The sequence below is a fragment of the Typopeltis vanoorti genome, chromosome 13 (genome assembly GCF_054136105.1).
Source record: "Typopeltis vanoorti isolate ZY-2024b chromosome 13, IOZ_Tvanoo_1.0, whole genome shotgun sequence".
NCBI lineage: Eukaryota > Metazoa > Arthropoda > Arachnida > Uropygi > Thelyphonidae > Typopeltis > Typopeltis vanoorti.
In genome coordinates, this window is record NC_143561.1 from 18,527,998 (window position 1) to 18,555,833 (window position 27,836).

The 27,836-nt window shown below is 36.7% G+C and overlaps 1 protein-coding gene across 2 annotated transcripts in view; it reads right to left on the minus strand.

Annotated features, from left to right (window-relative positions):
• Positions 1–27,836, minus strand: part of LOC150099965 (reversion-inducing cysteine-rich protein with Kazal motifs-like) — a 364,445-nt gene that overhangs the window by 176,204 nt on the left and 160,405 nt on the right. For both annotated transcript variants that reach the window (XM_090402524.1, XM_090402523.1), the window contains exons 10-12: positions 12,476–12,572; positions 4,203–4,473; positions 1,704–1,840 (exon numbers count right to left, since the gene is read on the minus strand). In XM_090402524.1, the coding sequence (XP_090258650.1) occupies positions 1,704–1,840; positions 4,203–4,473; positions 12,476–12,572 (505 nt within the window). The remainder of the gene's footprint in view (positions 1–1,703; positions 1,841–4,202; positions 4,474–12,475; positions 12,573–27,836) is intronic.

A 27,836-nucleotide genomic window follows, 5' to 3' on the forward strand; every position in this document is an offset into this window, starting at 1 on the left:
TGGTTGTTATAGGATCAATGTTGGAGAGGTTTTACAGCAAATGGTGGGAGATCAGGGGAGAACCAGAGGATATCCCTGGTAGTTGTATAAGTAGGGTGTGAGAAGGGTAGTGAGAAGCAGGTTTTTTGCATGCGGAGTTGTGGATGATTGGAATGCCTTGCCTGAGAGTGCTGCAAAGAATTTGAGTGTATTTAAGGCATGGTATAATGAGCTGTGTGTATTACAAAAGGACCTCCTGGATGGGTTTTGACTCCACAGGGTCTTGGGATGATGATGATGATGATGATGATGATAATGATAATAATAATAATAATAATAATAATATATTTGCAATATGGAAAGGTTCATCATCAAATTTAAAACTATTTGTTTTAAAAATAAATATTAATTATCAGAGAATTCAGTTTGTTTAAGAAGAAGAAAAACAATCAACTAGCTTTTATAGATATTTTTAATTTGTCAACCAGATAGTAGTTTACAATTTTTGTTTTTAGAAAATAAACTCATAGTGATCATTATATCCATGATGATTCTCATCATCATATTAATCAAAAGATTGCAACTATTTAAATCTTGTTAAATCGTGCTCATAATATCTCTTCATTGAAGACCTTTTACAACAAGAATTGAATTATATCAAATCTGCTTTTATGAAAAATGGCTATCAACCATATAAAGACTGGTTGTCTAACCTTAGACAACCAGGCTCAAGATGGCCTGAAGATATCATCACTAAGATTCCACCCCTTATATTATAGGGATTTCTGAATGCATAGCTCAAGTTCTAAAACCTCTTAATATTGTAGTATTCTTTCAACCTGTCAGGAAGATTTCTATCTTCCTTCCTTCACTTAAAGGCAAGCTTTCTGCACTCAACTTTTCAGGTGCGTACTAAATCTACAGCCATCTGACATGAAGAACATAAATCTTATATCCAGTACCATGAACCGGAACAGTCTGGTCTAGCAGTGCATGCTATCTTGACTAAACACAGCTTTTTTGGAAGAAAGTGCACATATCCTTAAAACGTGTATAATGCTATGCATTATGGGATCTGAGTCTGCATCCCACTGATGAGATCTCAATAAAGGTCAAAACTAGTCTGGATAGACTGGTTTTGCCCTTCCCATAGTGCATAGCATTATACATGTCCATAAGGATGTGCATTGCATTATGGGATACTAAGGCAATTGATGTGAAGTCATTAGCCGCTATGTACAAGTAGCCTAGTGAAGTGAGTTCACATGAAACTTTGTTTGCTTACACTAGGATAAAGGATGAAACCAAGAATATAATTTTTTGGCATCTTTAATTTATAGTTCAAGGAGCGGTATGATAGACTTTGTGTTTTCTAGGATGAGCCTCTCTCGACGAGTCTTTTGACTTCATGGAGGCCTGAATCATAATAATAATAGATGGAAGTTTTTTTTCACTTGGCTATGTTACCAATTACATATTTGGTTTAATCCTTTATCCAGAGGAGATGCTATCCAGGACAACATGTGTCTGCATATGCACGAGCAAGCATATAAAAGAAAATGTAACAGGGAACAGTATATATGGTTAAGGTGAAAAAAATAAATATCTTCAGTTTTCTCAATTCAATGTTTTTTGTTTTTTATTCTAAACAAATGTTCATTTATTATATTGATATTAAGGAAGTTTTAAGGCAAGAATACATATATAGATTTTCAACAACTTACCAATATAAGGCGCTAATGATATACAAGGTGTAGTATTGGTGGGAGGAGATAAAATTTCACATATTTTAAATGGATTCTGCTTATCTTGTAGTCGAGATCTGTTTAGGCACTTGGTTAAGATATTAATGCAGTCAGATCTGTTGAATGTTAAATGAAAGAAAATAATTATGCAAAAAATAGTATATATTATTATTATTATTATTATTATTATTATTATGAATACCTCTATGGAATCAACTGACTCATCAAGGAAGGTATCACTCAACTAGAATAGTTATTGCACTGTACTCTTAACTCATTCACACTCTTCACATTCACTACACACACTCTGGCAATGCACTTTTTTCATTGCACATCCCATTTACATTGCTTTTATGCCTGTCAAAGTATGCATCTGTGGGTATTTTAATGGTATTTTATGGGATGAAAAATCCTACCAATTCCATATGAGATTAGCTAATTCACCCTCAGATGGAAAGTTCTTTGCATTTTAGATAAAATTAGAACCCAGGTAATCCTATCCGAAGGACATAATTGTTGCTGATCAAACTATAGAGGCTTATCTTTAATTCAAATAAATATTGTCTTTATTGTTATTAATATTATATCAATAATTATTAATTATTGCAGAAAGTTTTTTCACCTGGTTGTAAGTAAATTAAACCTATCAAGAAATATTCATGTTTAATCCTTTATCTAAGTATAAGAAAAGTTGAATATCAAGTATCTTCATGACTAGGCTACTTGTCTATAAAGGCCAACAAATTCCCACCTATTGCCTTGGTATTTCATAATGCAAAGTGCCCTGCATTTTGGACATGCATAATGTTATGCATTACGTTTCACCATAATGCGAAAAGATGCAACAAGAAGGGACCTTGTTAACACCTGGAACAGAGAGAAAGAGAAGGAAATAAATCCTTAGGAGAGTGGAGAAGGAAATCCAGCTTGAAATGAGGTTTGAAAGTAGTGCAGAGATTATATTTCACTGAAGCTCTAGCTATTATTTCTGAGGTGTCCCGGATATAAAAAGTAGCAATGGCTGTAATCTGTATGTTGAGAGGAATGTCAGGAGATGGGAGCTAATTTATTGATATTTTTGGCATTGGAACCATTGGACAAGAAGGTCTGGTGAATAAGGAAGAGTACAGCTGTAAGGGAAGACCAGGTAAAACAGAGACTGGAAGCTCTGTTGATAAGGATTTTGATGACACCAAATTGTTGAAGGGGAAGAAGAATGGTGGAAAGTTTATGTATGTATACATGTGTGAAGTGGGTTTTCTGTAAACTGAGAAAGAAAGGATGCTGTTGGACATAAGTGACACTTTAAGCATCACTGGGCAGATATGTGATTAGAAATGGCAGGCTGCTGTTACTTACTTTTTCTACAGTGAAGTGGATTCTGGATCGATGACTGCTGAATGGAGGAGGAAAGAGTCTGATGTGTCTGAGCCATGTGGCCAAATGGAGAACACATCATCACTGTATCTTAGCAATAGAAGATTTGAGGATGACAGTATCAAGAATATGTTTTTCAAAATGCTCTATATAAAAATTGGAAATAACCAGTATGGATGTCAAAATTAAAGAGATCAATAATGTCAGGGGAAGGACATTTTATAGTAAAATTAAACTGTCAGAAGTGGGGATATTTGTAAATAAGGAGATGGCATCAAAGCTAACCATGGTATCATTATTGTTTAAAATGAAATTTTGGATTAGCTGTTCTTTCATCTCCTCACATCCCTCTAACATTACAACTACAATAATACTATTACTACTCCTAATAACCCTGGGCAACTGAAAAAAAAAATAGCTAGAACTTCAAAGAAATATAATCTCTGCACTGATGTCAAACCTCATCTGAAGCTGGTTTCACTTCTTCCATCTCCTATGAATCCTCTTCCTCCTCTCTCTGTTCCAGGTTTTTATAAGGCTGCTTGTTCTTGCAACTTATCATGTTATGGTGAAACTGGGAAATCTGCTAACATCTGCCTTGGTGATCACAAGAAATACATCTCTGACACCACAATTATGGTCAGTCAGGTGTAGCTGAACATGCCTTAGATACTTTGCACAGGATCATATGGAAAAAAACTATTATGCTTCATTGCAGTAAATACAAACTTGAAAGATTCTTTTTAGAATCAGTAGCAGATTTAAAAAAACCAGCCTAATCTAATAAATATCGTTTGTGTTAAATTTCCCAAGATTTGAGACACTTTAATTCTTAGGCTTCCTGCCTAACAGCTAAGACCAGCCAACAACAAACATAGAGGGAACTCGTCATAGGACTTTAGGTTTATCTAATTTCTTCTGCTTATTGTTGTTATTGTATGTATTATTACATACAACAACAACAATACAATTTTTATGTGTCATTACAATTCTAATACCATATTCCTGAAGATGTAAGAGCAATTAAACTTTTTGTTTAATTATTTCTCTATACTGCATTCATTCAATTACATTAAATTATGAGAAATGAAAAAGACTTACTTGCAAATCATATCAATACGAGTCTGTTTATGGCAGGGCTGAATCTGCAAAGCACAAGCAATTGCTTTCCACATTTGATAACACTCAGCAAGTTCCAAAACAGGAATAGTCATTGAAGGCAAGTGGACATATCCATCTTTATACATTTCTCCCTCTTCCTTAGCTGCTTTATCTGCATATGAATTACAATTTCGGAACAATTCTGTTGGTCGATAATTAAAGTTGGTGCAATAGCTCAATCCTTCACAACCAAGTTCACATGGTTCATCAACTAAAAAATTATCCAGCTCATTAATATCATATATTCTATAAGTGTGCCTTCTATTTTATTTAACCAAATAATTAATAAATACTGATTAATTCAGACTGATTAAGTATGAAACTTATCATAATCATTAAAAAGGATTTTATAATATGCACCGTTAGTGGGTGAGTGTAATACTTTGATTATAACATGATTAGGTTTACAATATTATTTTCTTCTTATCAACAAATTTCCATCAAACTAATCTGTTATTTGTCACTCTTTTAAGGCACTACACACAACATCAGTCCACCTAGATCTTGGGTCTATGGAGTCTTTAGCCTAGTATACTGGCATGAAACCCTACCTTCACTAACCTTTCTACTTAGATTCTGTTTAAATGAGTGTACCACTGTAGATTAGCTCTGTTCCCATTCCAACTCAACTCTTACTCTTTCATTCTATATAAATTTATTCAAAGACTTCTCACCTTATCAGATTTGCCTATTCTGTTATATTGTAATCTTTAAATTAAAGATGTCAAGAAGCTATATTTTTGGTTTAATCCTTTATCCAAGTGTAAGTAAGCAATGTTTGTGTGTGTAGTATCCTCATGATAGAGCTACTTGTACATGATAGAGCTACTTGTATATAGAGGCTGATAACTTCACATCAATTGCCTTAGTATTCCAGAACACACATCCTTTTGGATGTGGATAATTATTATTATTATTATTATTATTATTATTATTAACATATGACCTCCATGCAGTCAGAGACTCATCATGTTAGATACAAACTACTACATACAAGGGTCATCCAACCATGCCTTAAAATGATTCAATGTGTCTACATTCACAAGACACTTCCATTCACCAACCACTCTCCATGCAAAGAACCTTCTCCTCACACCCTCTTTATACAGTTTCCAGTGATGGCCTCTTGTTCTATCCTCTCTCTCATTTTATGAAAAATCTCTACCATGTCAACCTGATAACAACTCCTGACTAGCTTATATGTCTCAATCATATCCATCCCCCCACCCCTCTTCCTCCTATTCATGAAGCTTTGCAATTTACATTCTCTCAACCTGTCCACATACTCCACATTCCAAAGACCACTGAAAACTTTTGTGAATCTTCTCTGGACCCTTTCCAACATATCCTTGTCATCATGAAAGCCTGGTGACCAGATCTGTGCACAATAATCCATATGAGGCTTAATCAAGGCCTTATACATTGGCATCATAACCTTTTTTACTCTGCATGTCAGGGTTGTCTGCATCATTGCCATTATCCGATGTGATGTCTTCACAACTTGCAATGTGGCCCCTGAATTTCAGTCCTTGTCCATCACCACTCCTAGATCTCTCATTTCCTCTACCTCCTTTAAAGTTTTCCCACCAAGTGTACTTTGCATCCTATTGTTGTTTACCAAATTTCAAAACTTTACACTTTACATATTAAACTGACAGTTCCACCTACCTGCCCATTCATGCAATCTATTCAAGTCCACCTGCAAGGCCATAACATCTGCTTGACTCTGCATAATGAAACCAAAGCTGGTCAGGGCAGTAACCAGACTGGCATCAATCTTTATAAAGGTGTGTTTAAGTGCAGGTATACCTCTCCAAAAACTCTGAGTGATCTACAAGAGGACTTCCTCATCACTCAGAGGGGAAGTGATGAGGAAGTCATATATTTCATTATTTACTAAAATAAAGAGCCAAAAGGCTTCAATTCGGCGATGCAAAATTATATAAATTAAGTGGATATTAAATCCAACATAATTTCAGAGCCGAATACAGAAACTATAAAAGTTTCGTATTAGAAAGTTGATCACAGAGCTTGCAGGAATACACTTGCCACCATACTACGAGTTGCCCTAGCCGAACCTAATAGCAAGAACACACGCCAAAGGCCAATATATTGCCTACTATTGGTCCATTTTAATAACGTTTCACTGGACTGACAGCTGTTTCAAACTCAATGGTTTTTGTCAAACCAGGCAGAAACCTAAGAGAGTAAAATATAATTTATATAATTTTGCATTACCTAATTGAAGCCTTTTGGCTCTTTATTTAAGTAAATATTTTATGTACCGACTGAGAGTTCGCTTACGGAAAATACACCTCTTCGATGCCTCGAGTTCCTTAGTACAGAGAGTTTTTGCTCTCTTAAGTTTCTGCCTGGTCCCTGATGAAAACCAATGAGTTTGAAAAAGCTGTCTGACCAGTGAAATCTTATTAAAATGGACCAATAGTAGTCAATATATGGGCGCTTTGGCATGTGTGCTTGCTATTAAATTCGGCAACTCATAGTATGGAGCCAAGTGTGTTCCCGCAAGCTCTCTGGTCAGCTTTCAAATATGAAACTTTTATAGTTTCAATACGAAACTTTGATAGTTTCTGTATTCGGTTCTGAAATTATGTTGGATTTAATATCCACTTAATTTATATATTTTTTTATTATTATTATTATTATTATTACGTGACACCTCCAGGGAGTCCAAAGACTCATTCAGGGAAGACACCCACTCTACATCTCTCCTTCTCCACCACTATGTCACTCAATTCACCAATCATCTCCAGAGACAATCACAAAAATCCATGCTCACAGAGGGATTCGAACTCACAGCCTTTTGGCTGGAGAGCAGATATGATGAAGCTCATGGACCACTAAGCTATACTGTGGTATTTAGAATTGTAAGATGTTTTCCAGATTCAGAAGGAATGCTGTGCATTTGATACTTTACATAAAATCCTGTAAAAATAAACAAACTCAGCTTTAAGAGCATAAGTAGGAGTTGGGTTCATGATAAGTAAATACAATCAATACTTGAAAAAATATAATTTAATGAAGAAAACATTCATTTTTTCCAATGTCAATGAGCAACTTGGCAATGTTTTTTCCTTGACCAGCTTGTCAATGTTGGCATCAATGTTGGACGTTGCTTTGTGCAGAGTATTCTCAAGATGTTGGTACGTAATCAGAATTCTTGTCTTGGACTTCACATGCTTCATTCTGGAGAAGAACTGCTCACATAAGTATGTGCTTCCTAACAAAGCGCACATCTTCAAAACATGCCGGCAAAGATTAGGAAATGTGTCCTCAGAAATGTAGTCTTTGTAAAATGTAAGCAAGGGCACATTGAATAATTTTTTTCTCTCAAAGAAGAGTTATTTTGGAGTTCAAGCAGCTCTATTTGTACTAAGCCAGGCATTTCAGCTGCAGCATTGATGCTGAATGGCATTGAAAATAAATCTAAGAAGATTGTTGGTTACGAAAATCATTAAATAACTCTTCCAACTCATTCCAATAGGGCTAATTTTGTAGCATATTCATCAAGAGACAAACAGTTGGACTCAGCGAGAAGCTGAAAATGAGTTAAGTCTTTTTTTGCAAGTTATGCCTCCCAAAGTTTGAGCTTGGCCACAAAAGCTTTGATGTGATCAAACAGAGTGTGCACTAGTTGATCTTTGGATTGTACCCACATGTTTAGGTCATTCATATGCAACGAGATGTCGGGCACAAAGGCAAAGTCTGTCATCCACTTCAGATCATTAAATTCTGCAATCGGATTCACCTTGGTTCGCATGGTTTGCATGAACCAACTTCAATGTTATTTCGCTCCTTAAGTCAAAGACTCTTTTAAGAACCTTCCATCTGCTCAACCAACACACATCACTATAATAAACCACATCAGCATGATCCGCTTCACACTCTTGGGTCAAAAACTCTTGGAATTGACAATGATTCAATCCTCTTGTCCTAATAATGTTGACGACAGTCACAATAACTTTCATGACATTCTCAAATCCAATAGTTTTCGCCCATAAATTCTCCTGGTGGATTAAACAGTAATAATGGATGAAATCTTTTCCTTCTAGTTCCGGTTCTTTCCATAGCAGCAGCACAACAAACCCTTCGTTCTTTCCCACCATAGCAGGGGCACAATCAGTTACCACACCCTTGAGGTTGGATAAGCTGATGTCGAAACGCTGGAGCGTTTTCTTGGCAGCTTCAAGAATATCAGTGCCTTTCGTCATTTCCTTCATAGGTATGAAGGGAATGACGAATGACGAAAAAGGCATAGGCACTTTAATTCAGAACCTTTCGAAGAATGTGTGACAAAGAGCCTCTGTAAGTTCAATCTTTAATGTACATTCTTTTTGTAATCTAGGACAGCACTTCCCAAACTGTGGGCCGCGGCCCCCTTGGGGGTTGTAGGTTTTGTTGAGGGGGGCAATGAAATAATGAAAACAAATTTAAAATGTTTTAAGACTAAGTAGATTTGTTTTATTTTAAAAAAAAAACGTATTTAACTTTTATTATTTATTATTTTTTTTGTTATTTTTTATATTTTAATGGAAAAATTCACACATTGGTGTTGGTTCACAAACTTTGCTTCCTGCGTATTTCGGCGCTTAATGAATATTAGTAAATATTGCTTATTCATATGTTTCATTTCAAAGCAGTGGTTAATTGTATTTACTTCGAATGCTCTCCAGGGAAGCTCCAAATCTTCCTGTCCCTTTCATCACGTGTTCGTAATCAGGGACTGTTGATATTGACTTTATATACATATCAAAACTCATTTTATATTATCACTCTCATCCGAGCTAGTTTTCTGTTACCAATAAAAGTTTCGCATATACTTCACACATGAAAAAAAACTTAAACAAGTTCATGTGAGGAGATAGTAACTCCTGTGCAGTGGGCCCTCCCAAACAGCCACTATACTGCAGAGGCAATAAAAACAAGTACTTTTATTATGCCAGTGAATAAGGTATGAGGAGTCTGTGTAATATATTTCTCAACAAATAGTGCAATTAGAGACAAGTGGGATAAAAACACACTAATTAATGAATCATATGTCCCCTCATACAGAAACTATGCTGTATAGACTGAAACAAAACCATATGTTGCATGCATGGGCAAACACAGTATCTAACTAAAAACTATTGTTATTAATTAGATGTATGTGAGTTCGATTTCCCAAGGCAGCAATAAAATTCAACTGAACATGTTAAAATTCATAAAAGTGTTAAAACTAAGTAATATATATATATATAAAATGAATGCTATGGCAGTTTCACATATGGAATTCGGTTGAAGAGAGTTAGCATTTCAACTCAATTGTCAGCTATGCTTTTATCTTTCAGATGCACGATCTTTTGTTAATACTGCACCAATCATATGCACGTTTTACTAACCTGCCTTTGCTGTCTGTTTCGCGTTAGGCTTAATTACCTTAAAGGGGAGAAAAGTCACAAAAGAGAAAAATGTTCCTGGTCTGGGGGATTCCCTTATTCAGGTAATATTCACTAATTTCATGTTATCAGTCTGAGGTGTGCCAGTATCGGTAAGTGGTGATATTATTTGATCTATTCTACATTAAAAAATTTAACCCTGAGATGGATAAGTGACTGATAAAAAATAAAAAAAATTCCCGTGAACAATCAGAAGCAGAAACAGACTCAAAAAAAAAAAGGACAGTATTCATATTTTACCAGAACAGCCCGCATCATCTTCAGAACCAAACAGTAAGAGGCAAAAAATGTAATATTTACATTTGATTTTTGCAATATTCGCTGTGTACGTTTTGTATTGAATATAAATACAATAAATATTATAATAATATATCTCTCTATTACGATTTTTTTTCGAGGGGGGCCGTGAAATATTTTAATTTTTGCAAAGGGGGCCCCCTGACATCCAGAAGTTTGGGAAGCACTGATCTAGGAGATATGTCATACATGGGCTGATAAGAAATAGAAATAAGAAATAGCTAATCTCTAGACTCCTCTGATTTGTTGTTAACTGGAATATAAATTGTAAGATAACTTCCCATAGCTAGCTAATCTCTCTATGAGTAATTTAGTCTCTGCAATTTGATTTTTTTTAACAGAGATGTAATAGTGTAATTATATTGTATAGTAATTTAGTATTGAAAAAGGAAAGTTTGTTTCTTTAAGCTAAAAGTCTAAAGGATAGGTAGAGAGAGTAACCTCCCTATCACGTATTTAATGTACTTTGTTATTATTATTATCACGGGCAACTCCAGGGAGCCCTTAGACTGATTGAGGGAGGCCCCAAATCATGTTCATCACAACTGCTGTTCGACATTCATACAGTATCTATCATACCTTGCCTTAAACTCATTTACTGTCACAGCATCCACCACAGACTCTGGCAGCCCATTCCACTCATTCACCACTCTAAAAGTAAAGAACCCAGCTCTAACACCCTTACTAACCACACTTTTGTCCAGTTTCCATGGATGTCCCCTAGTCCTCCCACAACCAGCCCTGTTCTCAAAAATATCTTCTGAATTAATTTTATAGAAACCCTTCAGTAATTTGAATGTCTCAATCATATCTCCCTTCCTCTGCCTATCAACCAGTTTTTGCAACCCACAAATCCTCAACCTGTTCTCATAAGGTTCATTCCACAGACCTGCTATCATCTTGGTCACTCACCTCTGGATCCTCTCAACCTCCTCCCCATCAAGAAGAAACCTAGGTGACCAAATCTGGGCACAGTAGTTGAGATGGGGTCTTATCAAGGCTTGATACAGAGGAACAATAACCTGCTTGTCAATGTATTCTTCAGCAACCAAGTGATTTGATGAGCTGATTTGGCCACTTTTGCAATGTGTTCCCTAAACTTCAACTCCTTATCCACCAACACTCCTAAATCTCATGCCTCATCAATTTCCTGGAGTACAGTTCCACCAATGTAGTAAACTGCTGCTACTCTTTTCACCCCAAAATGTATAACCTTACATTTTGCCACATTAAATTGACATCCATTCTCCTTAGCCCAGACCTCCAATCTATCCAAATCATCCTGCAAAATTTTGACATCATCTGCATTCACTATTGCCCTACCCAACTTTGCATCATCCGCAAACAAATGAACTGTTCCTCTCAGATCTTTTCCTATATCATTAATGAACAAATTAAACAGCAGTGGTCCAAGAACAGATCCTTGTGGCACACCACTAGTCACAGGCCATCTTGTGGACTCTACTCCTGAATAAAACACTCTCTGATATCTCTCCATCAACCACCCTCCTATCCATCTCACCAACCCTATATTCATCCCCATATGCTGCAATTTACTGATTAGAGTTCCATGTGGTATCATGTCAAAGGCCTTAGCAAGGTCCAGTAGAATCACTGTAAACCCATTACCCTTATCCAGTTCAGCCGTCACTGTGTTATAATATGTGAGCAAGTTATTGAGGCATGACCTACCCTTCACAAAACCATGATTTATTTATTTTACAACTGCACTGTTCCTAAAAAAATTGACTTGTGAGCAGGAAACAACTAAGGTAATAAAAGCATAGTTTAAGTACTTAAAAACCACGACTATTTATATAAACTTTGTTGAAGGAACTCATGCGAATAAGAGAGGGAGAGAGAGAGAGAGAGATCTGCCAATATAAATAATACTGGTGGCGCAGTCTTACAAATAAATTTTCCAGTATTCATAGGCATACGACAAGTAAATACGGAAGGTGGATAAACATAGTAGACATGCAGTAGAATAAGTGAGAAAGGTTACGAGAGAAAAGGAGCGCACTGCTAATTAAAATAACGGTATATAAATAGCAACAAGCAGCATTCGTTTACACACTAACCATTGGATGAATAGAAGAAGTGGTATCCATCTGCCCAACAAGTTGATGAGAGGATCTTCTGGGGGAGAGGGGGGGAGAGAGAGAGAGAGAGCAGAATAGCTATTAACGCTACACAAAGTACAAATCTGCCCAACCACTGAATACTGTTTTCACAGGCAAGAAAATAAGGAGCATAATTCTTTGAATGGAATGAACTGCCAAAGCGTATCCTGTAATGCACTCTGTAAATCATATGAGTTTGACCATGATGATAATAATAATAACAACAACAACGATATGATTTCACTAATTTGACAAGCTCATGTTACATATTGCACTTAACACCAAAAATATTTGTGGCTGCAATATTTTAAAAAAATAATAATAATAAATTACGCACCTTCTTCAAGACATTGAAGCATTTCTGATTCTTCGATTTGATACTGACAAAGATGATCAAACTCACTTGAGTTCTGTTTCCACTTAGTACCGAATGCCTGAAAATTGTTAACAATTTATTAGGTCATTCATAAAAAGATTATTATTATATAGTATTAGAATTATTCTCAAACCTCCATGGAGACAAAGGATTTATTATTTATAGCACACACTCAAAGCAATGCATAGGTCATTGTTAGATTTCTTGTTTAATCCACTATAAGAGAGAGCTTCTCCAAAAAACTTCCACGTAGTCCTTTCTTATGGCTGAGTTTTTACAGTTTAAATTCATTACCATCCTACATGGCAATGGATTTCACTAATACCATCATCATCATCAAATTTCTGATATGTACCCTCAAGGGGTGTACAGGATATGATAGTACTACATGAAAATTTCACATCATTACTAACTTCCTATCTACAATTTTCCTCCAAATCAGTCTGTTACTTGTCAAGACTCCAACATTATCAGATCTTATATTTCTATCATCTAAGGCACTTTGTACCATATCAATCCACCTATACCTTGGTCTTCCTCTGGGTCGTTTTCCTGCCAACCTGGCAGAGAACACTTGTTTTGCATTCTGTTTAAGTGACAATACCACCTGAGATTAGCTCAGCTAATACATTCCTGGATGCTGACAATGTCAAGTTCTTTCCTAATATCCTTGTTTTTAACATGATACTGCCATTGATGCCATCTGTTCACACCTCTAATCTTTCTCAGTACTCTCATATCTGCAATCTCTAGTCTTTGGTCAAGTGTTTTACTTCTGACCCAGCTCTCAGATCCATAAGTTAAAACTGGTTTGAACACTGTCTTATATACAGCTAATTTAGTATTCCGACTAATTTCTCTCTTATTCCATATGAATTTATTCAATTGACTTCCCACCATACCAGATTTGCTGATTCTGTTATCTATTTCTATATTTAATTTACCATCTTCACTAAAAATCATGCCTAAGTAGCTGAAATGTTTTACTTGTTCCACAGGTTCTCCATTCACAACACAGTTGACATTTTCAATGATTCTGCCTATTTTCGTAGTCTTTGTCTTTTTATTGCTGACCTTCAAACCATATCTATTACAACATTTATTCAATTTAGTCAGGGAATCTTGCAGACTTGTAGCAGATTTATTTAGAAGTATAACATGTCCACGTGGCTAGCCAGTGTCTGTGCACTTCGCAACTATATGCCCGGGGGGGAAGAGTGATCTAGGTTCGATTCCCGTCGGAGACATGGGGAGCTGAAGGATCTGCCATAGTCAAGTCAGCCAGTCTTGGGCATGGATAGCAGGGTTTTCTTAGCGCCACCGTAGCGCAATTGGAAGGGTGTTGGTACATTGTGCCCTTCGATTGGAATAGGCCTAAGTTCAATTCTCATGATGGGAGGAATCTTTATGTGGACTTTTTAAATCAAAGGTGAGTTAGCCAATCTCATACGGAGGTAGCAGGGTTTTTTCTTCCAGAAACTCGGGTTTTTTCTTCCCGCATACAGACAAATCGGCCCTTCAGAACACACGCAATTTACAGACAAAAAATACTAGTTGTAGTCGGCGGTAGATGACGCTGATGGGGATGACTGGTAGTAGAGGTTCGGTGTAGTGGTTGAGACAGTTGTAAATTAGGTGTCCTTCCGCGATGAGTCTTAGGACTCCTTGGAGGTGTCACGAATAATAATAATAATAATTAATAATAATAATAATAACATCGTCTGCATAAAGCAAAGAGCTGACATTAACATCTCCAATTTTGATATCATGTTCAATACCACTTTCCTTCATAATGTGATCCATATAGATAATGAATAACAGAGAGGATAACGTACCTCCTTGTCTAACACCACATTTAATATTAAACCATCTTCCTGTACTTCCTTCAATTCTAACAGCTGACTTACAACTCAAATAAAGACTAAGTATTGCTTGACAGAATACCCCATTGACACCATATAACTGCAGCGTATTGAATAGCTTCTCTCTTGGCACCTTGTCATATGTCTTTTCCAAATCGACAAACTTAAATACAGATCTTTGTTATATTCCACTGATTTTGCCACTATTTGTCATAAAGTGAAGATCTGATTCTGATAGCCTCTATTTGATCTGAAACCAGCTTTTTCTTCACCAAGCTTTCCTTCTACAATTCTTCTCAATTGTTTCTCAAGTATACTTGAATATATTTTACCAGGAACACCCAGTACGGAAATACCTATGTAATTCTCACATTCTGTTTTATTTCCATTTTTATATATGGGTACTATTAGAGCTCTACTCCAATCATTGGGAATTCGTCCCTCTGTCCAGGCTTTCTGAACTATGAAGTGCAATCACTGTAAGACTTTTATACCACCATACCTCAGCATTTCTGGTCAAATATCATCTACTCCTGCTGCCTTTCCACATTTCAAGCTTTGATGGCTTTTTCTACTTCAAGTATGGATATGTATTCCTGACTGCATGCCTGGTCAGTGTTTCTTACCATTGTGCTGTCATCACTGCATGTTTCATTTAGCAGTTTTTCAAAGTAATTACTCCATACTTCAAGGATATCTTTTTATCCTGTTTTCATGTCACCTTTATCATCTCCTTTTACAGCACTCTTTATTCCATTCCTAAGTTTCATCAACAATCTACAGAATATTTTGCCACCTTCTTGATATTTATTTTCTATGTTCTTTCCAAAGTCCTCCCATAACTTATGTTTAGCTAGTTTTACACAGTGTTTAGCTTTCTTACATTTGTCTCTGTATTCTCTAAGAGCACAAGCTGAGTTATTTGACAGGAACTGTTGATATGCTTTCTTCTTTTCCTTCACTGCCTCTTTAACTTCCTGTGTTCACCATGGAGTTCTAATTTTTCTATCCTTGTAGACAACTTCACCACGTGATTCTCTAGCTAAATCAATCAGGGTTTTCTTCAAGGCTTGCCACTGAATCTCCAAGGTTTGGAGATTCAGTGAGAGTCAAACTTTTTCATTTTTTCTTCAATAATCTTTGTGTATTTTAGTCTACAGTTCACATCTGAGAGCTGCTCAACTTTTATTCTCTTTAAAACTTTTCTTACATGTTATTCTTTTCAATATGAAATTGAATTTTATCCTGCTCAAAATAAATAGTGATCACTTCCAATTTCAAATCCTCTTTACACTCTGGTGTCCTGCACCAGGGAGAAAACATCACTATCAACAATAACATACTCAATGAGACTTTTCTTATTCCTTGCCTCTTCTCTCCATGCGAATTTGTGCACATTTTTATGTTGGAACATGGTGTTAGTAATAACCAGTCCATGTCCTGAGCAATAATCCAATAGGTATTTGCCATTATTATTAGCTTTGCTCATTTCTCCAAATTTTCCCAAAACATTTAGTATGTCTGACAATCACTTCCTACTCTGCTATTTAGATCCCCAACAAGAACCAAATTTTCCTTTTTCATTGTGGCAGTAGCTTTTTCTAGAGCCTCAAAAAATTCCTCCATTTTGCCTTAGTAGAACCTTCTGTGGGACCATAGGCACAAATAAGTCTCATTGTCCAGTTCCCCATTCTGATATTTGCCCACATCACTCTACTTGAGACTGCCTGCCATTCAAGAAGATTAGCCTTGTATTTTGTGTTGAGTACTATGGCTACTCCTTCTTTTCCTTTATTGTCATTGCCTGAATATAACATTCTGTATTTATTGCTCAGAAAGATCTCACCAGTTTTTGTCTTTTTTGTTTCAGTCACCCCTATTATGTCGATCTGGTACTTATCTAATTCCTCAGCTAGCTCCATTTTTTTGCCATTCTGGCTTCTTATTTTGATAGTACCGATCTTTAACTCTGGTGATGTTGAGTTGGGGTGTGTTTTCAGATTTGTTCCAGTAGCTGACTTTTCGCTGTTCACCCTGGTTCCCTGGCGAAAACAACAGGGGCCTTGTTTAACTGGGCGACGCACCAGCCGGCATGAAATTTTGTCATGTTGTACTGTTGGATTCTGATTATGTAGATATTAGAGTAATTATTACTTGCTTCAGAATCCAACATGATCTTCCATCACAAAGGCTACATTTGTAAATATTATTTAATGTAAATAACTTAAATTATAATTTGATATCATGTAATTACCTTAATTATATCTAATATTTAATTGTTTAATCAAAGATATGTGTTGATAGTAATAAGATTCTGTATTATATATTATTAAGCTATTTTATTTATTGTTATGTCAATATTATAAGAACTTGTATTTGTAATTTAACTACGCATTTATTGAAATGCAAATATTCTATTTATTCTTGTTTGTGAAGGTTTAACGTTATGTAATAACTGAATGTAGTGGTATAACCTTATGTAACATTAGCGAAAATGTTTACGTTTATTTGTTGTCATGGAAACGCATGAAATAAATGAGCGCGAGTGGAAAAGAGCGAGGGCTGGAAAAAAGAATAATAATAAAAAAAATAAGAGGTAACAAGAGAGAGTTGGGACGGAAACTTGGAAGTGAAAGGAAGCAAGGGCATAAACTAGAGAAGTAGAAGTAAATGAAAGGTTCTTAAGGGCAGGAGTTAAGAGGATAATTTTTATAAGTGAGCAAGGACGAAGTGAATTTTATAGTTAGCTGAAAGTGAAGCCAGCAGTAATAATAAAAGGGAAATTGATGCTGTAATCGGATAATATAAAAAGCTGGACGTTCAAGGAAGGATTCTGAATAAACCCAGTTGGTCTAGAATTGTGGCTTATTTCCGATTTGCCCTAAGGAGAACCGCACAGTGTTTTAATTAGTTTATGAGTGGTAACAAGGATAGTTGAAGTACCCTGCAGTCGATGTCTGGATTTCTGAAGCGCGATTGATAGTGTTTTAATTATAACTGTGGATAAGTCTTGTAGATGTGTTCTTAAGTGAAATAAAAATAATTTAAAAGTTTGCTCACAACGTATTTGATGTACTAGGAACTATTTCCGGTAAGGACTATCTTAGTGTATTATTTCAATGCTTGAAGAATTGAGTGTTAATTACGCTACGCTTAACCTAACCTCAACTGTGGAAACTCTTTGTGATTGAGAGTTGAAGTTAAGAATTGTTAGAGAGATATTTTCAACTATTAGTGCCTGCGATATTTTGAACTTATAGCATGACTGAGAAGTGTGTGAAAACTGATTAGATAGGAAGTTCTATTATATTTATATATGTGTAGGAACTTTGTAACTCAGAAGCTGAGAAAGTGTATGTGAAAGCTTGGAAGGTTGAACTAATGTGATTGACTTGGCTTAATGTTTGACTTGTTGTTTTTATTGTTTAAATTAGAAGTAGAATTTATGTATGTGTTATATAGCTTATATTAAATGTTTGTTTTTGTTAATCAAAAGTTGTATTTTGCCTGAATCTCTTTTACTGCACCATTCATAAAATATTCGAACCAAAGCGGGTAAATTAAGTAAGTCAAATATACTTGGCCAGTATATATATTAAGGAGAAATAGTTGAGGGTTGATTTTTCTTCAATTCTTGAACTAATTCAGATATAGAGTTATCTATATCTTCATCAGCCTTGGCCTACCTGTTTAACAAGAATCTTGCAACAGCACAAGTCCCAAGGGAGTGGAAGGAAGGCAAAATTGTTCTACTTCACAAAGGTGGTGATAAGGTTAAGGCAACAAATTATAAGCCAATCTGTATATCTGGAGTTGTAGTTAAGGTATTGGAGAGGTTGGTGAGAGATAGAATATAAAAGTGGGTTGATAACAGTGGTATTCCTTGCGGTTGTCAGCATGGGTTTGTTCAAGAGAGGTCATGTTAAACCAGCTTGCTTATATACTATAACAAGGTAACGAATGTACTAGATGTACTAAATATCATGAAAAGTATCTCAGCCAAAGAGTGGGGAGCTAATGCTAAAACCTTAAGAGTTACGTACACCTCTATTATCTGACCCATAATGGAATATGCTTTGCCTATCTAGATGCAAACATCACAAACCAGTTTAGACAAGCTTATAAAAATTCAGAAAATTGCGGCTAGAATCATATGTGGGCTATGGAATACAACTCCTGGAAAAATAGCAGAATTCAAATCCAACCTTGTTCCTTTAAAAATTAGGTGGCAAGAAAATCTTACTAAATTTGTAGAAAAAAGAGCCAACCTTGCACATCATAAAACATGTGAACTTTTTAAAATTGGCAACCAACAAACAGAATAAAGAAAAAATCAATAATGCATGAAATCATGGAAAATAAAATTCCCTTGGAGTGTCCAAATAAAATAGCCAACTACCCAGCATTTCCTCCAAATCAAGACAGGAAAAATATAGTTATCAATTTTGAAATAGGGAAACATGAGAAAATAAGCCTAGAAAACAATTTTTGCTGGAATATTACGTAACTAAGTGTATCTGTTTGTGTGTTTTTGGTGTTTCAATTATTAATTTGATAAAATATGATAGAAGCGCGCACATGGCTCCGGTAAGAAGGAAAATGGCGGCTAGTAATAATGGTTCTTGTTCAATAACAGTAACATAAAGGAGATTATTCAGTGTACTATCTGCGAAATGTATGCGTTGCAGAGAGCGGTTGGAGTATGATTAAATGATGATAATGGAGTAAATGTGTGTAGAAAATGTAAGGAAAATGAGGAATGAAAGTGTATTTCAGGTGGCGAGTGTGATATTTTTGTCAAATCTCAGAATGTAGAAAATAGCGATATGGTAAGAAATTGCGAGGTTGTACCAGAGAGTTCTGAGGGCGTGAATGTAGAACGTGTGAATGAAGGTATTAATACAGAGCAAATTAATGGTTTAATAGATAATAAAAAAGATGAGATAGATGCAATGAGTGAGATTGCACTGTTGAGCGGAGCGATACATAGAGCAAAGCGGCAGCTGGAGCGTATGCACAAATGTCTACCAAGTGTACCAGCCAATAAAAAAAAGTATGAAAGGAAAAATAAGAGTATGATTGTGAATGTAAACAAAATGAAGGAGCGAGTGCTGTATGGAGATTCATTAGTACGAGGTGTGATAGTAGAGAATTTGACAAAATCGTACCAATCCGGTGCGACCATTAAGGACATAAGTGAATCTATTAGGGAGCAAAAGCAAAGGGTGAAAGAAATTATAGTGGTGGCAGTTACAAATGATTTGAAAGGAGATAAAATGAAAATGAAAGAGGACCTGAATGAATTGTTTGAGGTAGCAAAAGAAAAGAGTGAGAGAGTTAGGATGATTAGTATTTTTCTGCGGTATGACAGTGAAGAGTTTAGAAAGAGGACCATAATTGCAAATGACTTTATGCAAGGGTTATGCACAACGAGTGGTGTGGAATTTGTGGACGAGTGGAGTGAGTTCAATGGGCGAAAGGATTTATATAAGATGGATGGTTTGCATTTGAATGGATTTGGTGTAAGGAGACTTGAAAAAGTGTTGATGAATGAAGTGGAAGTGGATGTAAAGAATCAGGGAAACTAGATTTATTGAGGGGTGGGGGAGTAGATATGCAGACTTTAGGGAGGCAGTTGAGTATATGAATGAGTACAATATGCCCCACCGAGTACGAAGGACAACAAATCAGAATGGGATAGTTAGTATAAGGCATCAAAGTAGGGATGGGACTAATGGGCTTCTGCAATTCATGTATACTAATGCCAGGAGTATGAGGAACAAAAAGGAAGAGTTTTTGGCCTTGGTTGGCACTTCCAGGCCACAGGAAGTTGGTATTAGTGAAACATGGCTGACTGAAGATGATAAAGCTAGTGAGATTGAATGCGACAAGTATAGCGTGTTCAGGAGTGACAGGGAGAATAAAAATGGGGGAGGAGTGTTATTGATGATAGCTGATGAGTTGCAGCCAGGGAGTATAGAAGCTGAACTGCAGGATAGAGAAAAGAGCACATTTGAGGCTATTTGGGTGTGAGATAGAGTCTAGTAGAACAAAATATACAATTGGGTGCTGCTATAGACCAGGTGATGGAAAAGATGGTGGAGATAGTATGCATAGGCAAATAGAAGAAATGAGTGGAAGGAGGGTAATTATTATGGGAGATTTCAACTATGGTAGCATTGATTGGGGGGAGGAGAGGACACATGGGAGAAAGGAATTGGATTTTATGCAGTTATTAATGGATAATTATCTGCGACAGCATGTAATGGAAAATACTAGAGGTCAGAGAGTGCTTGAATTAGGGGCTAGATGTTGATAGTGCATGGGAGGTGGTTAAGAAGATTTTGCAGGAGGCAATAGCTGACTGTATACCTAGAGTCCAAATAATAAATCAAGAAGGGATTAAATGGATGAATAACACCATTAAGCTTGAGCTGAAAAAAAAAGAAACAACTGTGGAGAGAATTTAAGGAGAAAGGTGACCTGCAGACACATGAATGGTATAAAGCCCAGGCCAGAAGGGTAAGAAAAGCAAAAGCAGATTATGAAAGAACATTAGCCATGCAGGCTAAAGAGAATCCCAAACAGTTTTTTCGATGTGTTGCAAGTAAAAGAAAAAATGTATATGGCAGATTGATTTTAAAGAATGCCGATGGTAGGGAGGTAACCAAATCAGTTGATATAGTAGAACTACTGATGAGCACTTTGCAAGAGTATAGCAAGTGAATTGTCATCCATGTGGTGACTTTGCAGTAATGGAAGAACAAATAGCTTATACGGGAATTGTGGTGAATGAAGTGGAGGTGAATAGTCTATTACAAAACCTCAATGTCAACTCATCTGTGGGATTGGATGGTATACCAGCTCATGTCGTATGAGAAGCGGCTAAAGAATTGTCAGTTCCTTTGACCATTTTGTTTAATTTGAGTCTCGGGTCTGGGTTAGTCCCAAGGGGGTGGAAAGAGGGGAAAATAGTTCCACTGCATAAAGGAGGTTCCGAGACTGCTGTTGAAAATTACCGGCCGATTAGCATATCAGGAATTGTTGTCAAGGTCTTGGAGAAAATAGTCAAGAGGAAAATACAAGATTGGATAGATGAAAATAGGATACTTTATGGGGGACAGCATATTTCTGTGACGGATAGATCATGCCTCAGTAACTTGCTCACATTCTATAACACAGTGACGGCTGAACTGGATAAGGGTAATGGGTTTTCACTGTAAATTCTACTGGACCTTGCCAAGGCCTTTGACAGGATACCACATAGAACTCTAATCAGTAAACTGGAGCAGATGAGAATGATTATAGGATTAGTGAGATGGATAGGAGGGTGGTTGGAGAGATACCAGAGAGTGGTTTATTCAGGAGTGGAGTCTAAAAGACGGCTTGTGACTAGTGGAGTGCCGCAGGGTTCTGTTCTTGGACCGCTACTGTTTAGCTTGTTCATTAACAATATAGGAAAGGATCTGAGAGGAACTGTGCATCTGTTTGTAGATGATGCAAAGTTAGCTAGAGCAATAGTGAATACTCAGGATGTCAAAATGTTGCAGGATGATTTGGATAGTTTGGAGGACTGGGCTAGGAAAAATGGATGTCAAATTAATGTGGAAAAATGTAAGGTTTTGCATTTTGGGGTGAAAAGATTAGCAGCAGTATATCACATTAGTGGAACTGTACTCCAGGAGATTGAGGAGGCCAGGATGTTGCAGGATGATTTGGATAGTTTGGAGGACTGGGCTAGGAAAAATGGATGTCAAATTAATGTGGAAAAATGTAAGGTTTTGCATTTTGGGGTGAAAAGATTAGCAGCAGTATATCACATTAGTGGAACTGTACTCCAGGAGATTGAGGAGGCCAGGGATTTGGGAGTGTTGGTGAATAGGGAGTTGAAGTTTAGGGGACACATCGCAAAAATGGCTAAATCCGCTCATCAAATCACTTGGTTGCTGATAAACACTTTAACGAGCAGAGACAAACAGGTTATTGTTCCTCTGTATAGAGCCTTGATAAGACCCCATCTAGACTACTGTGTCCAGATATGGGCGCCAGAGTTTCTTCTCAATGGGGAGGAGGTGGAGAGGATCCAGAGACGAGTGACCAAGATAATAGCAGGACTATGGAATGAATCTTATGAGAACAGGTTGAAGATTTGTGGGCTGCAGAAATTGGATGATAGGCAGGAAAGGGGTGATATGATTGAGACATTCAAATTACTGAAGGGTTTCAATATGATCAATTCAGAAGATATTTTTGAGAATAGGACTGTTGGTAGGAGGACTAGGAGCCATCCATGGAAGCTTCGTAAGAGGTGGTTAGCAGGGGTGTTAGAGCTAGGTTTTTTACTTGGAGAGTTGTAAATGAGTGGAATAAGCTGCCAGAATCTGTTGTGGGTGCCACGACTGTAAATGAGTTCAAGGAGAAGTATGATAGATACTGTGTGAATGTTGAATAGTTGTTCTTGACATGATGTTGGGCCTCCCTCGATGAGTCTGAGGACTCCTTGGAGCTGCCCGTAATAATAATAATAATAATAATAAAAACCCTGAAATCTTGAGATCATTAGCTCTTTCAAAAATAATGGAATATTTACCTGACTCAATATAGATCTACACAGATGGCTCCAAAAATCCAAATGGCAATTCTGGGAGTGGAGTACTCATTTATGGCTCTCAAAATATAGAACTAAAAACAACTAACAGTATTGGATGCAACTCATACCATGCAGAATTAATAGCCATTAACACAGCACTGCAACATTTGTATAAACAAAACCCAAAGGAATTTATATTTTTCACAGATTCCTTAGCAGCCCTTCAAGCTATTAAGAACTGCTACACCAGGCTATCAAGAAATACTTAGAGACATAGCAAAAAAACATAAACAAACTACATATGGATTCTGAAATAATTTTCAAATGGATTCCATTCCATATGGGATTAAAGAGAAATCAAACTGCAGATGAAGTAGCAAAAATGGCTGCAACATTAAGTGATACCACACATTTCGATCTATTTAAAACCACTCAAAAAGAAAACATAAAAAGAACGATTATTCAGGACATGACTCATCACTGGTATTCAGTATAAAAACCAGGAGCTACTATCAACTCCACGTTTAATCACTGTGCCACTACCATGACCTCTCGCCTCAAGACCAGCTACACAAGACCAATCGAGTTTAGCAATGACATAAAAGTCTTCTCCATCTGCAAAATCTGTAAGATCGAGGAAGCATCGCCAATGTATTTACTAAATTGTATGAATATTTCCAAATATGAACTTTATAACACCCCAGAAAAGGTGCTGTATAATACATGAATTTGACCACTATGATTTGGTGTAATAATACCATGGGATAATAATAATAATGAAATGAATGTACTGCACAAGGAAGATGCATATACAGTAGTATACTTAAATTTTGCAAAGGCTTTTGATATGGTACCACACCATAAGTTGATAATTAAATTGAATCAGATGGGACTGGATGATAGATTAGTGAGCTGAATAAGCACCTGGCTCTCAGATAGGTATTAGCAAGTTGTGTATGGGAATGCAGTATCCAGGAAGAGGAAAGTCACAAGTGGTGTGACACAAGGGACCATTGTTATTTAATTTGTATATTAATGATTATTGGGATGGGTTTAACTGGTGATATACAACTGTTTGCAGATGATGCAAAACTGAGGATGGTAATGAGGAATCAAGCATATGTTGTGGCCTTGCAGGAGGTCTTGAATAGATTGTAAGAGTGGGCAACAACATGGAACTATCAATTTAATGTTGCAAAGTGTAAGATTATGAAATCTGGTAGGCAACAATGGGATGCAAAGTATACATGGTATACAAAGTATACTTCTTTGTATACTTTGGCAGGGAAATTTTGGAAGAAGTTGAAAAGATAAGAGATAAGGGAGTGGTGGTGGAGAAAGATCTGACGTTTAGACGTCACATGCATAAGTTGTCAAGACATCACATCAGATTATGGCAATGATGCAGAGGACCTTAACTTACAGAAATAAAGAGGTTCTGGTTCCACTGTATAAGGCTTTGATCAGGCCTCGTATGGATAATTGTGCACATATTTGGTCCATTGTTTTCATAATGATGAGGATATAATGGAAAGGATCCAGAGAAGACTGACTAAGATCATAATTGGTCATAAATGCAAATACAGCTGTGGGATTGGATGGGAAATTGGCTCCATTTTAAGGGAATATGCAGGGAAACTAGTGATGCCTTTGACTTGGTTGTTTAAGTTTCATCTATGGAAAACTGACAGGACAGCAGAATGAGAGCAAAATAATTCCTTTGAATAAAGGAGGATCAAAGTCTGTGGTAGCAAATTATAGACCAATCAGTATCTCAGGAGTGGTGATAAAAGTTCTGGGAAAGTTGGTCAAAAAGAGAATTTCAGGAATGGTTGGATAAGACTATGATATTCTATCAGGAGCAACATGGCTTTGTGAATGGTCAGTCATGGCTTAGTAATCTAATAACTTTTCATAAAGAGTGGCAGCTATAATAGAGATACTGCTGTATTTTGCAAATGCATTTTACAGGATACCACATAGTACTCTGTTATGCAAATTAGAATGAATGAGAATGGATATGAAACTCATGATATGGATAAAAGGGTGGCTGATGAACAGATACTAACAAAATAGTATATGGAGGAGCAAAATATAGAAGGCAGGTGACCAGTGGTGAACCACAGGACTCTGTGCTTGATCTGCCACTGTTTAATTTGTACATAAATAACATAGGAAATCATTTGAAGGAAGATATTCATTTGTTTGTTAATGATGCAAAGTTGGTTGGGGTAATACAGAGTTACCCATAAGTCTCGAAGGAGTTAAAAATGTGAATAATTCCTAACTAATAAAAAAAAAAATCTTCAGGTTCTGTATTTCATTATAACAAAAAAAAAAAGGAATAAAATTAATTAATAAATAAACAAGTTGTTAAATGTTTAAACCCTTTTGTGACTTATGGGCAGCCTTGTAGTTATTCAAGGTGATATAGAGAGTTTGCAATATGATTTAAATATGCTGACAGTATGGGCAAAACATAATGGAGGTCAATTTACAGAGGAAAAGCTCCCGTTATGCACTTTGGGATACAAAGATTACAAGCTGTGGACCATAATGAGGGAACTATACTCCAGGAAATTTATGAAGTTAGGGATTTAGGGATAGTAGTAGAGAGTTTAGAGGGCATATTGCTAAAGAAGCCAGGGTTACCACTGGATTACTTGCTTATTGAAAAAGATATTAGCAATAAGAGATAAAGGAGTCATCATTGAAAAACATTAACTATCAGAGATAAATAGTCATCATTCCTCTTTATGGAGGCAGCATAAGAGAAGTGGTAATAACCAATTCCATTTGGATTACAAAGACCAGGCAAGGAGGGTGACTTGGTTGGTAAGGGTAGAAAAAGTGAAGTATGAACAGTAGTTAGCTAATGAAGCTGTAAAGAATCGTAGGGAGTTCTTTCGATATGTAGCCAGCGAAAAAAAAGAATGATTATGGAAAGATGACATTCATTGCAGAAAATGGTATAAAGACAAGTACTGCAAAAGATATAGTGGAGTACAGCAGTTCATAAAGGTTTTTCATTCTTGTGAATGTGACATCATGGAGAGACTGAGAGCAGTTGATGATGATAGGGAGGAGAGACTGACTGTAAGTGAGCAAGAGATGTATGTAGAATTGAGCAAACTTGATGTTAATAAGGCTATGGGACTTGATAATATATCACCACATATTCTGAAAGGATGTGCCAGGGAACTGACATCTGTCTTGAGATATTTTTTTAATATGAGTCTTGCACTGGGTCAAGTTCCAAAGAGTGGAATGAGGGCAAGATTGTGCCACTTCAGAAGGAAAGTGATAGAACTCAAGCATCAAATTATAGATCTATCTGTGTGTCAGGTGTTGTGGTTAAGTTTTTGGAGGGGGCTGGTGAGAACTAGGATCCAGAATTGGGTTGACAACAATGGTATTATCTTTGATAGAAAGCATGTATTTGCAAAAAGGATACTGGCAAAAATTTGGAAGGGGATATTCAGTTGTTTGCAGATGATGCAAAGTTGGGATGAACTATGAACTTTTGTGGCATAACAAGAAAACTTGAATAAATAGAGTGAATGGGCATGGGAATGGGAATGCAAGTTCAATGTTGCAAAATGTAAGGTCTTAAAATTTGGGAAACAAAGATGGGATGTAGAATTTTTGCTTGGTGGGAATATATTGTTGGATGTGGAGGAAATAAGATATCGTGCACTGATAGTGGACAAGGATCTGAAATTTAGGGGACACATTACCAAATTGTGAGGATAACACAAAGAATTCTGGGAATGATGCAGAGGACACTAACTTGTAGAAGTAAGGAGATTCTTGTTCAACAACAAATGCCAAGGGGGGGGGGGGGGGGGGGGAGTAGCACTTATATTAAAACCAAAGGCTCAAAACACTCTATTGTCTTATACAGCTTCCAAGGATGACCTGTGGGAGAACCAGAGGTCATCCTTGGAAGCTGTATAAGGAGGGTGTGAGAGGCAGGTTTTTTGCATGCAGAGTTGTGAATGATTGGAATGCCTTGCCTGAGAGCGTAGTGTCTGCAGAGAATTTGAGTGTGTTTAAGGCACGGTATGATGAGCTGTGTGTATGACAAAAGGACCTACTAGATGAGTCTTTGACTCCACAGTGTCTTGGGATAATAATAATAATAATAATAATAAAGCCTTGATAGGACCACATATGGATTACTGTGCTCAGGTCTGGTTGCCTGGGTTTCTTGGGGAATGAGGAAGTGGTGGAGAGGATTCAGTGGCAGGTGATCAAGATGATGAGTGGTGGTGGTCTGTGGAATGATTCCTATAAGGACGGATTAAGAGTTTATGGACTGTGAAAGGAAGTTGATTGTTGCAGAGTGGATATGATAGAGACATTTAAGTTATTTAAAGGATTCTCCTCTAGGACTCACTTTAGTGAGTATGGGCTTGGCAAACTCGAGGTACCTGATACTGGACCATGCCTCACTTCATGTAATATACACCTGTTGTATTATCTGTAGACTAGTCCCTCTCCCTTTTTTCTTCTCTTCTTGCTACTCCCCCCCCCCCTGCTATTAGAGCGTTCGAGCTAGGGGCAAATCTTTCCTATTTTGCTATTTCATCTCATCTTATGTGGAAAGTGACTCTGCAACCCTACGACTTTCTTCTTGCAGTGACCTCTCCAAAATTCTAATATGGTTGTGCCTTATAATACATTTTATACTGCACCAGTTATCACGCAGAATAATTAGAGCCATGTTCAGGTCTTAGGCAGAGAGTCCTTTCCGAGAAGTATATTACAGTTTCCAACAAAAGGCACTGATATTGTGAATGAGCAACACAGAAGGTACAGGATTAATCTTAGAAGGGAATTTTACATAGGCACATAGAATGTTCAGGAA